Here is a 14,518-nt window from a genome sequence, read left to right as displayed (position 1 = left end):
GTAGCACAATAGTGACTTTAAAAGTCATAAAATGCGACTTTAAACGTCACAATCTGTGAGTTTTCAAACGTCGTAAATTGTGTTGTTGAAAGTCGCAGCAGGGAGCGACACGACATGACTTCATATTAATGTGATTACACGATGGCACAAAACACTCTTGGCCTTCAAATACTTTCAAATTTTTCTTGTATAGATATTTTTCTTGTGTGGAGGGAGAGGTAGTCGTCCTTTATCTTGTATAGATAGTAGCACAATAGTGACTTTAAAAGTCATAAAATGCGACTTTAAACGTCACAATCTGTGAGTTTTCAAACGTCGTAAATTGTGTTGTTGAAACCCTCGACTTTGAAGGAAGGGCAAGGATGCGCATCAAAAATCAAGCGGTGGCGTAGTTGGCACGTCAAATATTGCAATGCACCGCATGCAATATATTTATATAGTAGCACACTAGCCTGATCAACGCACGCACGCCTTCAATAGGTACGCAAGAACATATATGGCGCTCTTATCTCTGCTTCTTGGCTTCCTTTTCCTCGCTGCAGCCGCCTTCTTCTCTCAGCTCCAGAGTAGTACTGCAGCTGCTACCTCGCGCGCTCTTCTTTCTTCAGCTGCCTATCCAAGACACTACGTGCAAGCGCTGCTGAACTTCCAACGCGGCATCACGCACGACCCCCACGGCGTCCTGCACACCTGGAACGAGAGTACCGATTTCTGTGCTCACTGGAGCGGTGTGCGTTGCTTCTTCGATGATTCCGCACACCAGCACATGATCTCTCTGGACCTCTCCGGTCTTAGTCTCACGGGCTCCATCGCCCCAGCACTCTCCTCTTTGCACACCTCCCTAGCTTCTCTCAACCTCGCCGCTAATAACTTCTCAGGGGACATACCACTAGCCGCTCTTGTAGCCAACTGCTCCAATTTGTCGCAGCTCGATGTCTCCAACAATCTGCTCACAGGCACAATTCCCCCCGCCTTTGGCAAACTCCGACGCCTTACCATTTTAGATTTGTCCACCAATTCCTTGAGTGGCATCATCCCGCACACGCTGGGCAATTGCTCCCGATTGAGGGCTCTGGATCTTAGGCAGAATCTCCTGACAGGAAGTGTACCAGAATCTCTAGGAATGCTTTCCAACCTTAGTGAATTGTCTCTACGCTACAACAATCTCACTGGCTCCGTCCCTTCCTCTCTAGGCAATTGCTCCTCACTTCTATTGCTCGTGTTGGGGTATAACACTCTTTCCGGTTTGATTCCCGCCAGTCTTGGATCTCTTCGTAGCTTACAATATTTGGGATTAGCCCAAAACAATCTTACTGGATCTATCCCCTCTTCGCTAGGCAATTGTTCCTCACTTCTATTTCTCGTTCTGCAAAGCAACCACCTCGATGGTGAGATCCCGGCGATTCTCATGTCTTCCACTATGCCTCTATTGCTGTTAGACCTATCTGCCAATGCCTTATCCGGAAGGATTCCAGCGCCGCCCACTCTTGGAAATCACTTGGAGGTATAGTCATCTTTTTTCTAAACGTCTCCGATTTCATGATTTTATGACCAAATTAGCTGCATCAGCACCTGAAATACTCATTTTCAAGAGCATGAATTTTGATGATGTGGCGCAGGAGATCCCAGTAACACTAATCACTGTGCCTTTTTACAGTATCTTGTACTGTACAGCAACAAGTTGAATGGCCCCATTCCACCGTCACTCGGAATGTGTACCAACATATCGTGGATCGAACTTGAAGAAAACCTCTTAAGTGGGGAAGTACCACGAGAACTCGGTAACTTGCGAAACCTCCGACTCCTTACACTCAGTAACAACAAGCTCACAGGAGCTCTTCCAACATTTCTAGCTAAATGCCCTACACTTGAACTGCTAGACCTGAGGCAAAACAAGCTACGAGGCACACTTGAATCTTGTTGGTTTTCTCCTCTCTCCAAACTGCAGGTCCTTGCTTTGGGCTCTAATAGCATTCAAGGTCTCCTTCCAGCATGCTTGGGCAATTTCTCCAAGCATCTAAAGGTTGTGGACCTCTCAAATTGTAACTTGTCAGGCACCATCCCTGATCCATTGGAACTCCATGCCTTTAGATCATCTGGAGCTCAGAAGATTTTGGAAGGCAGCTACTTTGATATCTTTAATAGCTTGACTAGCTTCTTCTTAGATAGCTTTGCATTGATTGCAAAAGGGGAGAAATTGGAATACAAGGACCAGCTTGATTTAGTCATTTCCATGGATCTATCGGGGAATCAACTTAGCGGCAACGTTCCATCTTCACTAGGTACTCTCAGTGGCATCGTGTTCCTAAATCTATCAAGAAATCATTTTTTCGGAGCCATCCCCGGACGCTTGGCAGACCTGCACGAGCTTGAGTCACTGGATTTGTCTTCAAACAGTCTTAGTGGTAATATACCTAGTGAGCTCATTAATCTGACCTTCCTCTCTGATTTCAACGTCTCATACAACAATCTGTCTGGTCCGATTCCTCTAGGAAATCAGTTTGAAACGTTTGAAGAGAACAGCTATTTTGGAAATATGGGCTTATGTGGATTACCTCTCCCAAAACTATGCCAAAATGACTCATCTATGCCTGCAGTAGTTGAGAGCAATGAAGTTGCATCGTGTAAGACTTGTACAATATTAGATTGGATCACAAGTACAATGTCAATTAGTGGTTTGATTATAGGATACGTGGTGGGCTTTACAACAATGCTATCAGCTTTAAATCACTTTCGGAAGAGAAAAGATGATGCAAGAAGAAGAAACCAAGTAGACAACTCATATAGAATTAATTCTCTTAATATATAAGAAAAGTGGAGCAGTTCTTGGCTTTTGTTCTAGTCCTTTAATGAAAAGATTTTGGAATTATGGTTCCATGCATGGCCATGCTTCAATGGAGCATGGTATCTTTCATTTGAATTTTATCTCTTTGACCAGTGGATTCAATTAGGTTCCAATAAGTAATGGGAAAAAAAAAAGTCGAAAAAACGTCAATTTATACTAAATCCTTAGTATAGCTGTTTCACTACAAACACTATTGTGAATTGAGTGGGTAACTTGCAAGAGGGCCCCAAAACAATTTCCTTCAAGAAAAAAGAAAAAGGTATCGTTTTAAGATAAACATTAATATAAAAATGATGATATATTCCTTTTTTTAGCCTTTTTTAAAATAGCTTCTATTCATGGCTAATTGCTCTAAATAGAGTGACCCATTATGGTACTCTTACAATACATTAGACTTATTTGCTTTTTTAATCTTACATACTCCTTATCTTTATATAGTTAATACATCGTCAATTCTTATTTGAAAAACACACTTTAGCCCTGCTACACAACTTCTGTATTTTTCAAAACATGTCACATTGAACCACATTATCATCACTTTAATGATCTTACACATTTCAAAACACACTTTAGCAGCACGACTATATTTTTTTGTATTTTCCAAAACATGTTGCATTGAGCCAAGTTGTCACCACTTTAATGATCTTACACATGCATAAAGTAAATAGAAATTCCTTGAAAACCTCATAGATTTGGAAAGATTCTTTTACATAACAAGATATGTGATAACAAGAATGAAAGTCACAAAATTTGAGAAAGTATAAGAGGATCTTGCGTTATATGTGCTACCAACAAAATGAGGGCTTTTACACATTACGCTTTCTACATAGCTTATAGTATTATGCTTACAACACTGTGGCCTCGTAAATGAAGTCTAGTTAACATGCACATTCCATAGAGGTTTCCATTATTACATTTTGTTTCCTCGATTGAGTGTGTTTCAATATCTAGTTAACATGAACATTCCATTGAGAATCCATTATTACATCTTGTTTCCCCTATTATGTGTGTTTGAATTGAATCCATCATCATTACCATATTTACCTTATTTGAAATTAGAAATTGTTATTTTATTCTTTCTCATGGACCTCTATTGGCATAATGTAAGCAAGTGAAAAAGGGGAAGCAACTTAACCATGATGGGCCAGGGGATTAGTAGAGGTATACATTTATAAAAAAGTGCCATGTATTTCTACTTGTGACAACCTTCCCAATGTGGGATGACCACCCACATTAATAGAGGTATAATAAAAACGTGCCATCATGTATCTCCATTAGCGACAACCTTCCCAATGTGGGAACCCCTCCAACGTGGCTTTTTGAGCTTGAAACATAGCATTGCTATAAGAAATTGCCAGCTAGCCTCCCACAGGCATTGTATCACTACTACGAGAGCATGCATGCATAATTGCACTCACAACTAAAGGAAATTTGGAGTTTAAAATTTCTCTTGGGTAGCTATGCACGTGGCTAGGCCCATGCATATAGCCGCATGCATAGATGTGCTACAATCTGCATAAATGAAATGCAGGGGACATAATGGGAGAGAAATAGATCTACATCTCTGTCCCCCCCATTTTTTTAAAAAACTTACCACCTGCATGAAAAATACAACATTTATAGCATATTATAAAAAACCTAAAATATATTTACATGAACAAACTTCATTCAAAAACACAAGAAAGGAAGCATGTATAAGGTCACAATGTTGTTTCAAAAGAGAATGTAATAAAAAACAAGCACACTAAGATAATGAAAAAGTGTACACATTTAGTGCTAAAATGCATTCAAATAAATCTTCAAAGAAATTAAGTGCATGCAGGATCAACTACTCACTCCATAGTTGTGTCAAGATCTCTGGATGTCATCATTGATCCACCACTCCCTCTTGTTTAAGCCACTCCCAAGTTTCAAAGTCAGTATATTAACTATTCTCCCCTTCTCTTGGGATATGACCAACTATCATTTCCTATAATTACGAACATGTAACACATGGAATTAAGTGTTGCAAAAACATGACATATATTACCCTCTTCTCTCACATTTCCATTACTTTTTGCTTGCACATGAGCATCTTTTGTAGCAGTAACAGCGTTTGTATAGTAACATGATCCTAAAACACAACAAAACTAACTCAAGTGAAACTCAAATAAAGAGGTTATGGTTTTTGGAACATACTTGCTTGCCATGTTTGCCAAGCATGGCCTTAAGAAATAACAATCCATCCTTCATCTTGCACCCTTTCAAAGAGAGCTTCCAAACTCTGTTGTAATGCACAATCATATTCATCTTGCATAGGGGGATTTTTTCTAGTGAGCATTTCCTAGCGGATAAGAAGATGCCAACTAGCCCACCTTGCATCTAGGGATGCTAGAATCATGGAGAGAGAATCAGGGACCTAGAATCTTGGAGAGAGTGAATAGTGGAGTGTGGAGATATTCTAGGAGATAATGTAGGAGTAATGTGTGGAGAAACTTTTGGCACTTTATGCTTTGTACTCGGTCTATATAGGACAAAGACAAAGATATCGAAGTCGAGGGCATGATTCTCATATATAACATAAAGAACCAAAAGTGTAAACTAAAAAGGTTTGGTCCCCATCGAAGCATGTTTGGGTATGATGGCATGGGGAAGAGTGGGATTTTCCATGGCCTCTCAAACATGAAGAGACTTGAAAAATCCGCACCGGGAGCTGATTGCTCATCCAAACATGGTTCGATGGGGACCAAACTTTGCAACATGTGGGGGTGGGTCCCCCCTGCATGCTCGCAAAGTTTGGTCTCGATCAGAGAATATTTGGGTACAATGGTATGGGGAAGAGCGCTGGATTTGGCATGGCCTCTCAAGCACCAAGAGACTTGGAAATTCCACACTAGGCACTAATTGCTAATCCAAACATGCTCCGATGGTGACTAAACTTTGCGACGAGCATGTGGGGGTGGACCCCCCCACATGCTCACAAAGTTTGGTCCCATCGGAGCATGTTTGGGTATGATGGCATGGGGATTTTCAACAAACAATTTGATAGCCAAAGTGTGAAAAAAATCCAAAATCCATGAACATCAACTAAAATGCAATGTCCTCAATAATGAAAAAACTGATAATGATAAAAACATGAACTAAGTACATCATAATGTGAGCTAACCCAGCCACTCTGGGTTTAGCCACTAACTCAAAAGATCAAGGCATAATGAAAATGAGCTACCCCAGCTATTCTGAGGTTAGTCATTGCCAATAAATCTAAGTATAATGTAAGTGAGCTAACCTAGCTAGTCTAAGTTTAGTCACTATCAAGATAGAGATCTAGTTAGCAGCACCCTCTCTAGCTCTCAAATGCTCTAGAATGCTCTCATGATCAGCCACTCGAAGCTAAAAACGTGGGTGAGAACTCTATTTTCTGCTCTGTACTTGATCAAGACTAAGCCTGGTAGTAGCAACCACTAGATGAGAGAACTGAAATGCCTCTAACTCCCACTTCCACTACTGGAACTCAAGACTCTCCCGATAAAGTTGAATCTACTGGTAGAACCGGCCTGCCACGATTATGCTATGGGTGTCAAAAAGAAAACCCATGATCATCCACTATATCCTAGTCAAGGATGCACTTTGGCCTAGTGCAACTCTTCAGATAGTAGTCTACTCCCTTACTATTGCTCTCACCGGCAAATACATCACCCTCCTGTAGCAACTTTGTCAGGTCATCATAGTTGGCCATGAACATAGGACCTGTGTGCCGATCGGACAACACTTGATGTGAAGGATGCTCGGGGGAGAGGACTGCCTGTATCTGGCATGCATCTGCCCATCCTCTCGAGGCACAATGTGACCAATTGCCATCCATACATGCTCCATAGAAGCATGAAAACCATCGTGTAAATCGTGGGGGCCACCATGCACGTGCTCCTGATGGAATGTAAGCCCAAGGTGCCAGGTATTGTGTCACAATCATGGGAGGCTCTACGGTCAATCATTCCAGCATCCACATGCCAAAACAATGTCCTAACAATCCAAGCATCACATTTGGGATACGATGATGCTACACTCCCACACAAATGTTGGGAGCACCACTCGACCACCATAACCACACCAATAGGAAACTCTACCAATCGTGCTCAGAACTGATGATCCTGCCACTTGGCACAATGAATGTGTCAATGAATGTGCCTTATATAGGGGTAGATTTGCTCCCTAAATGTGGCTCTGAAGTAACAATGTGGTGTATGTTTGTCCACGAGCTGCTATTTAAAATTATATATTTTATTTCTCTCTTTTTTTAAATACTAAATTAACTATTTCAAAATTATGTTTTTGAAAAAAATGGAAAGGTGAAAAGGAGGTGCCACGTGTCACATGCGTGCATGACACGTGGCATTTTCTTGACATGTGGCACTATTATGGCTGATGTGGTAATTCCATGATGTGGCATGCCATGTCAGCAAGTGTGAGGTTGCAAGAAGATGTGGCATTAATGATGGCTAGGATAATGAGGTGGGAAGTCAACTAGGTTGAGTATGTTGCCATGGAGGGTGGAGGAGGCAAGGTGCTTATATGGATCCTCTCGAAGCTGATGTGGACATAAAGTGGCATGCATGTATAAGATTTGTGCCTACCCAAGCCTCACACATGGCATGATATCTAGGCTTTGAAGTTATTTCCAAACCTAACTAGGATTGGTTTTCGACTTGAAAAGGGGAGAGTGGACACAATATGCAAATTTTCACTTGGGAGGATTGAAAATGGACCTTCCCATACTCAAATTAAGCTAAATTTTTTTAATAAATTCATGGCAACAAGTATATTGATCCCTAGAGTTTCTAGATTGAAAGATTCCATATTTAATTTTCTAGAATTAAATTACAATTGATTTAATGGGCCTCTCACAATCATAACAAAATTTCCAAAGTAAATCTACAAAAATCCAACTGTTAGATTTATAATTTTACCTTACACCCACATTCTACTAATCTTCCCCAATCTAATCATCTATATCCATACAAATTGAGCATTTTTAATGGTAGATGTGGTGGGAGGACGAAATAGTATGTTTTTTAACAATTCTAATGCCTTTTAAATACTATAGAAAATCATAGAACACATAAAACATTACTTAATAAATCAAGTTAAGCTCTATGTTATTTGAATTTTGGATATGAAAAGTGGGAACATCATATGAGTAATAATGTAAAAGTAATAGACAATTTACTCACATTCAGTGTACCTGTCCAAACCTCTAACTTGTCCTGTATACGATTTTGGTTCTCGAAGAAAAGGGGAGTTGCAATTATTGGATTAGATTATAGTTTTAGGTGCCCAACTTTGCATATGATGTTTTATTAGAATACCTGGAAGTGAAACTCCTTGGCTAACTAGGAGAGATTGGCTATTCTTCTTGAAAAAATGCCTATTTTCAGGCTAAACCCAAGGGCTCCCACTAAATGAAACTAGATAACCTCATCTTGCAACAACCCCAACCTAACATGTTACCACATGAGCAAGCAAGAATAATCCCACATGATTAAACAAAGCCAATATGTAGCTCCCTCATATAAAAGGGGTCATTTTCAAGCAAGCTGTCTCAAGTCTTTCCGTGAGTAGTACAAGTCTCAATCTTGTAACCTAACCTAACTTGAGTCCAAAGTTTCATTAGCACAACACACTCATCATCATAAGTAATCTTAGGCATCACCCACCTTGGAATTATTTCAATCATCATAGCTCACCATAGCCATCTGGCATAAGATACTCATGTTTTCTAATAAAGCCCACCAGACTCTAGCTGGGCATGACCACAAAACATGGTCTAGAATAAAAGCTCGTACTCATCGACATGGGTGCTAGACATAACCTAATGTCTCATGTGACTTGGTGTGTGGTACAACAACTGTTATTAACATTTCCAAAAGTGAGATAGGTTCGTTCAATAATATGTTTCACATTGGAAATAACCCCTTAGAAGGAAAGTTCTATGTTATGCCTACAGGTACCATCCATAAAGAACTGCTTCTCTCGCATGGATGGATGTTGATGCTATATAAATAATTTGGGAGTCACAAACTGCTACCTTGTAACTAGCCGTCAAATAGACATTTGTTCTTTCTTGTCAAACTTCAACAACAACATACCATTCTCACATCAACAAAGAAGTGCTAAACATCCAAAGGTATCCCTGAATAGGGTGTGTGCGGGAACAAGCCCTTGGTTAGAGGCTGTAAAAGAGAATGAGTAAATGTGAAAGAACCTGTGAAAAGGTGAGAAGAATCTACTGGGAGAGAATAAAGGGTAGCATGAGAAGATTTAGGAAGTGTGGAGATATTCTGGGAGATATTCTGGGAAAAGTGAAGAGGTGGAGAGAATCAGGGAAAAGAGGTGGAGTGAATCATGGAGAAATCAGTGGGATTTGATGCTTGATGTAAGCTCTATAAATTGAGGCATTGCCCTAATGAGAATTAGTTGGTTTTTGTGAGTATCCATGCCTACATTAATCTATTTGTTAATTACCCACTAATTACGTCTTAATTATTTGCTAATCACTTTGTTAATGATGTTGATTCTAGTGTTTGATCCACCATAGCTCATCACAATGCCCTAATTTCAACATGGTATAAGAGCCATGCCTAGAATCCATCATTTTGTGAGCTCATTATCTTGCTAATTATTTTGTTAATTAGGATTAGTAGAAAATTATAATTTTTCCTCTTTTTTAAAACTCACCTCTGTACCCCCAGCCAGTGGAGGAGCTCCCTCTCCTTGCACACATAAAATTAGGCCAAACCCTTCTAGCACATGATAGCTATCTCAGTGCTCTTCAAGCTCATCAAGAAAGAAGCGCAAATCGTCAACGGAGCTGGGAGAAATCGCTGTTTTAGCAGGCTCTATTTTCTGCAGCAAATCACTAATTACCACTTCATCAAATCAAATTTCTCTAATTCCTCTTAGCCCCGGGGGTTTTCAAGCATGCTCTACAAGCTGGTGAAAACAAAATTCAATTTGATCAAGTCCACAGTGAGATCCAAGCTCTTCATCAAATCTGCAGGTGACTTTGGTAAAACAGAGATTAAGCTTTCAATATTTGGTCAAATCTTTTGTTTCTTGGCTTAATCCTCTACTAGACTCATTGCTATTGATGGCTTTGAAAGTATTTGAGCTCATTTGAAGTCTAAGGCCCCAGATCTGGACTCCCCGCATACTCTATTTTTTGCACACAAAACAGTGGATTAATTTGCTAATCAGTGATTAATCAATGCTAATCACTGTATTTTGGTGCAATTGAGGGTTCAAATTAACCATTAGATATCTGATACAGATCCCTATAACTTCAGATTGCAATTCGGAGTTGGTTTGATACTCCAACCATTCCGTACAAATTGGTTACCCTTGATTTAATGTAATTTCTGGGAAAATTGTGCTGATAAATTTGTGATAATCATCATTTTGCATTTAACCCTTGGTTAATGCCTATAAATCTCACTCAAATTCAAGATTATTCACAGCCAGAGTTGCATTTGGAATGTGCATAAGAATGAATGCCATATGCATTATGTATTGGGCACATTACATCAGTGTAAATATGGGATCAGACACTGCCCTTGTCCAGAATAAGGCAAGAGGTAAGACCTCCCGCATAAATTTGGTTTTGAATTGCATAATGACACAAGATAAACATAAAAAGCCCAAAGGAACTATCAGCAAAACATTGAAACATGTTGCTCACATGGAGCAAGAAGACCTGGCGGACGAGCTCATGGCCCCAGCCATGAAAGAAGAAGAATATCTCTTTCCAAGAGGAAGATCCACACCAAGAAAATCTAAAGGAAGCATTGAAGGAAGATATGGACACGAGAAGAGAAGCTGCCCCAAGAAGACTGAAAGAAGAGATGGACGCGTGGAGAGAAGCTGCCACAACAAGAAGACTGAAGACAAGAGAAGATGTGAGGCTCCAAAGAGTGAGGAGCCATGTGAAAATCTCAGAGAGAGAGAGAGAGAGAGAGAGAGAGAGAGAGAGAGAGAGAGACCCCACAACCCAATGTAACCTGCCCCAACAAAGTAAAACCACCTCTGAGCCACCGATGATGTAGGCCACGTGGTAGATGTATGTGTGAGCACTTTAGTCAAGGTTGCGGGCACTTATAGTAGCCTTGGACACATAGAGAGAGAGAGTGTGTCAAGGACTATGGAGTTTAGGGACTTGAGGCACTGGTCACGGACTGTCAAGTAAGAGAGAAACTTGATACAAGGTCCAGGTGTGCTAAGCTAACTTGAGGGGAGGTGTAGACACTAGTCGCGGACTATCAAGTAAGGGGAGGCAAACTTGGTATAGAGTCTAGGTGTACTAGAAGTATTCACTTGAGGGGAGGTGTTGAAAATACAAGTGAATAGGGTGTGTGCGGGAACAAGCCCTTGGTTAGAGGCTGTAAAAGAGAATGAGTAAATGTGAAAGAACCTGTGAAAAGGTGAGAAGAATCTACTAGGAGAGAATAAAGGGTAGCATGCGAAGATTTATAAAGTGTGGAGATATTCTGGGAAGTGTGGAGATATTCTGGGAAAAGTGAAGAGGTGGAGAGAATCAGGGAAAAGAGGTGGAGTGAATCATGGAGAAATCAGTGGGATTTGATGCTTGATGTAAACTCTATAAATTGAGGCATTGTCCTAATGAGAATTAGCTGGTTTTTGTGAGTATCCATGTCTACATTAATCTATTTTTACGTCTTAATTATTTACTAATCACTTTGTTAATGATGTTGATTCTAGTGTTTGATCCACCATAGCTCATCACAATGCCCTAATTTCAACAATCCCACACTCTAATTATGCCTCTTAAAAAGAGGTCTATTCTATACTTGACCGTAGGGGTAATTGACCAAGATCCATTAAAGGCCTTGCCAAAGGTAAGATCAACCTTCACCCCATGAATTACCCTCCCCCCCTAACACAAGTGGCCTATATAAGAACTAGCATAACTAACACCAATCTTGCTAGCATTTTTAACCTTCCATATTCTAGACCACAATACGTCTCCCACCAACAATTCCCATTAAGACCAATTCTTCCATGATGAAGGTGACAAATGGTAGGTGCAAAAAGATATATATTTAGCACAAGGTCACTATAAAGAGCAAAAGAAAATATGAATACCAAAGAGAAATATCCAAAAACAACTTTGGCTACCCAAAGCAGCACAATCAAAACCAACCCATCAAACAAGACAACCCCAACAAAAACATGCTATGCCCAAAGATGGTGAGTACTTGACACTCTTTTAATAACCCAAGAGGATTATAAAGGTAACAAAAATACTGGGGTCCCTAAGGTCACACAAATCTCTTTCCAAACCTACTCTTTTAATAACCCAAGGGTATTATGAAGGTTAAAAAAACATTTGGGTACCTAAGTTCACACCAATGTTTTCGCGAACCTCTTCAGTCATAATGAAAAGCACCCAAAAGGATTGGCAATGGCAACCCAAACCTCCCAACACTACCAAATCCCCATGTTTAACCCTAGAAAAATGAAAGGAAAATTTTTAAGAATTCATGGAGCACCATAACCACATCAAACACACTATGAATAGGATATTCCTTCCCCATGGAACTCAAAATCCTACGGCACACTTGAAGGCTACGAATGCTCAATTTCCTTATCATAGCTTGAACCATTCTCAAACCTCCAAAACAAGGTACCTCACCATGGACAAATGAAAAGGGACAACCATCAAACAACGTTATCGGAAAGCATAAAAAAGAGTCAAGGAAACTAGAAGTGATGAAGATTTATAAAGAAAAACCCCCAAGGAAACCCATACCTACTATGTAAGTGGTTATCTAATCACTAGCTTTCGTGGTACATCCCAGATGGAGGGGCCATGGTGGGTGAAAACTTTGTCCATGGTACGGCCCATCACATGGATCACTATAATGAACAAAAGACCACTAATTAAGGTACTCCATGAGCAATCTAAAAAAAAAATAGACCGTACAATCTTGCATTGCACATGTATGTTCACATTTATACACGCATGTTCACATTTGCACACACACATAACACATGCACATGCACATGCACATTCACATGTATGCACACACATACAATCTGTGCACGTACATTCACCTTTGTGCATGCACAAATTATGTACCATCTATGCATGCACATTTTCATTTATTCAAACATGATCATAACTTCACATGTACGTTCATAGTGATAATGTGTGTATGCCACTCTGTATATACATGTTCCCAATGAGCATGTACTAACCTATGTACGTATGTTCTCAAGTAAAGACTATATAAACAGGGGGGGCCTCCTCTCATTTTCTTCTATTCACTTTCCAGCTAGTCTCTGCCTCCTTGTTAATGGCTCACCATAACCCTCCTTGAAACAAATCCAACAAGACTACTTGGTGAACCGCAACTGTGGTGAGGATCTTTCCAATGGCCAAGCTCATAACCCTCAAGGTCTCCAAGCTCTACAACTCCTTGAGAAGAAATTCCACCGCATCTCCCATGAGCGTTGTCACACCGTTGTGTTGCAGTACGTGTACTCGTCCCTCCTCTCACCTCACATCACTCACACTCACTCACTAGCATGCATTAGAGAGAGGGATAAGCAAGAGCAAGAATCTATTGCACAATGGGAGAGTATCCTTGTATTATGAGAGATATTCACTTATATACATGGCTATAAGTGTTCACACTCACTTAAATTGTGGCCGACCGAGCACTTTAGGCTCATAAGAGGCCTAATGCTATTACAATAACTACTCTCGTAATATATCCATGAAGTAAATCCCTTAGGACTTCATCCTAACTTGCTACCACATGCTCTTGAAGAGGGAATCACCATAAGTATTCTGTCACACCATTACGGGCGCCCATCCAAGTTGTAGCTTTGGACACCATTGCTTCATATCTTGAATGTATGACCTTTTGGTGTATCTACCTTGACTCCTTGATATAAGATAATGGTAGTAGCTATCGTTAACCCTAGAAATGGGTTAACATTCTCCCATTCTTAATGGTGTTGCGTCCTCGTGATCACGTTGAAGACCTTTGTGTGGGGAGAATCGACATGCTTGTAGATGCTGATTGACATTCAATGGTGTTTTTTTTCTCTGGAAGGAATAAGAAGGGCTAGTTAGTAAATGAAAAGGTTAGTGGTTTATTGGGAATTCCTAAAGGGTTCGGGGGGTGGGGTTTTTGAGAATGATTGCATTTTTATATTTTTGTGAGCATGGTTTTTTTTTGGCTCACTTTGTTTTTGGCAATCATAAGCTAGGTTACATGTGATTTGTGTTGGTGGGGAAGCTAAGAGATGTTAATGATGGGAGAGAAGAGAAGGAATGATCTGGAGGAACGTAGACAAAATCATTAGAATGAGATTGTGTTTCTCAGTTCCTCATTTGATTCATTCAAGCAACATTCACCATTTGAAGAAATTGGCCTTCAATGATGTCCCTTTATGTGGCAAGATTCTTGTCAAATGTTGAGAAAGGCATGTTCCTGCATGCTTCTTCCCATGTGTTTTTTATTTTTTTATGTTCCTGCATGCTTCTTTGCATGTGCTTTTTATGTTTTATGGGAGAGAAGAGAAGGAAGGATCTTAGGACTTCATCCTAACTTGCTACCACATGCTCTTGAAGCAGGAATCACCATAAATACTCCGTCACACCATTACGGGCGC

The 14,518-nt window shown here is 40.2% G+C and overlaps 1 protein-coding gene across 3 annotated transcripts in view; it reads left to right on the top strand.

The window, feature by feature from the left end:
- The first annotated feature begins 369 nt into the window (after nucleotides 1–369).
- LOC147612887 (uncharacterized) overlaps nucleotides 370–14,518 on the top strand; it is a 185,377-nt gene continuing 171,228 nt past the window's right edge. The window contains exons 1-3 of one of the 3 annotated variants that reach the window (XM_086782160.1): nucleotides 370–1,504; nucleotides 1,658–1,781; nucleotides 1,949–2,119. In XM_086782160.1, the coding sequence (XP_086638286.1) occupies nucleotides 497–1,504; nucleotides 1,658–1,781; nucleotides 1,949–1,968 (1,152 nt within the window). In that variant the 5' untranslated portion in view covers nucleotides 370–496 and the 3' untranslated portion in view covers nucleotides 1,969–2,119. Of the gene's footprint in view, nucleotides 1,505–1,657; nucleotides 3,022–14,518 lie in introns of those variants that run through there. The other 2 variants (XM_086782159.1, XM_086782158.1) reach the window with 2 other exon arrangements.

Source organism: Cibotium barometz, chromosome 44, assembly GCF_041138505.1.
Source record: "Cibotium barometz isolate CiBa-2024 chromosome 44, ASM4113850v1, whole genome shotgun sequence".
Taxonomy (NCBI): domain Eukaryota; kingdom Viridiplantae; phylum Streptophyta; class Polypodiopsida; order Cyatheales; family Cibotiaceae; genus Cibotium; species Cibotium barometz.
This window is presented reverse-complemented; position numbering and strand designations above follow the sequence as displayed.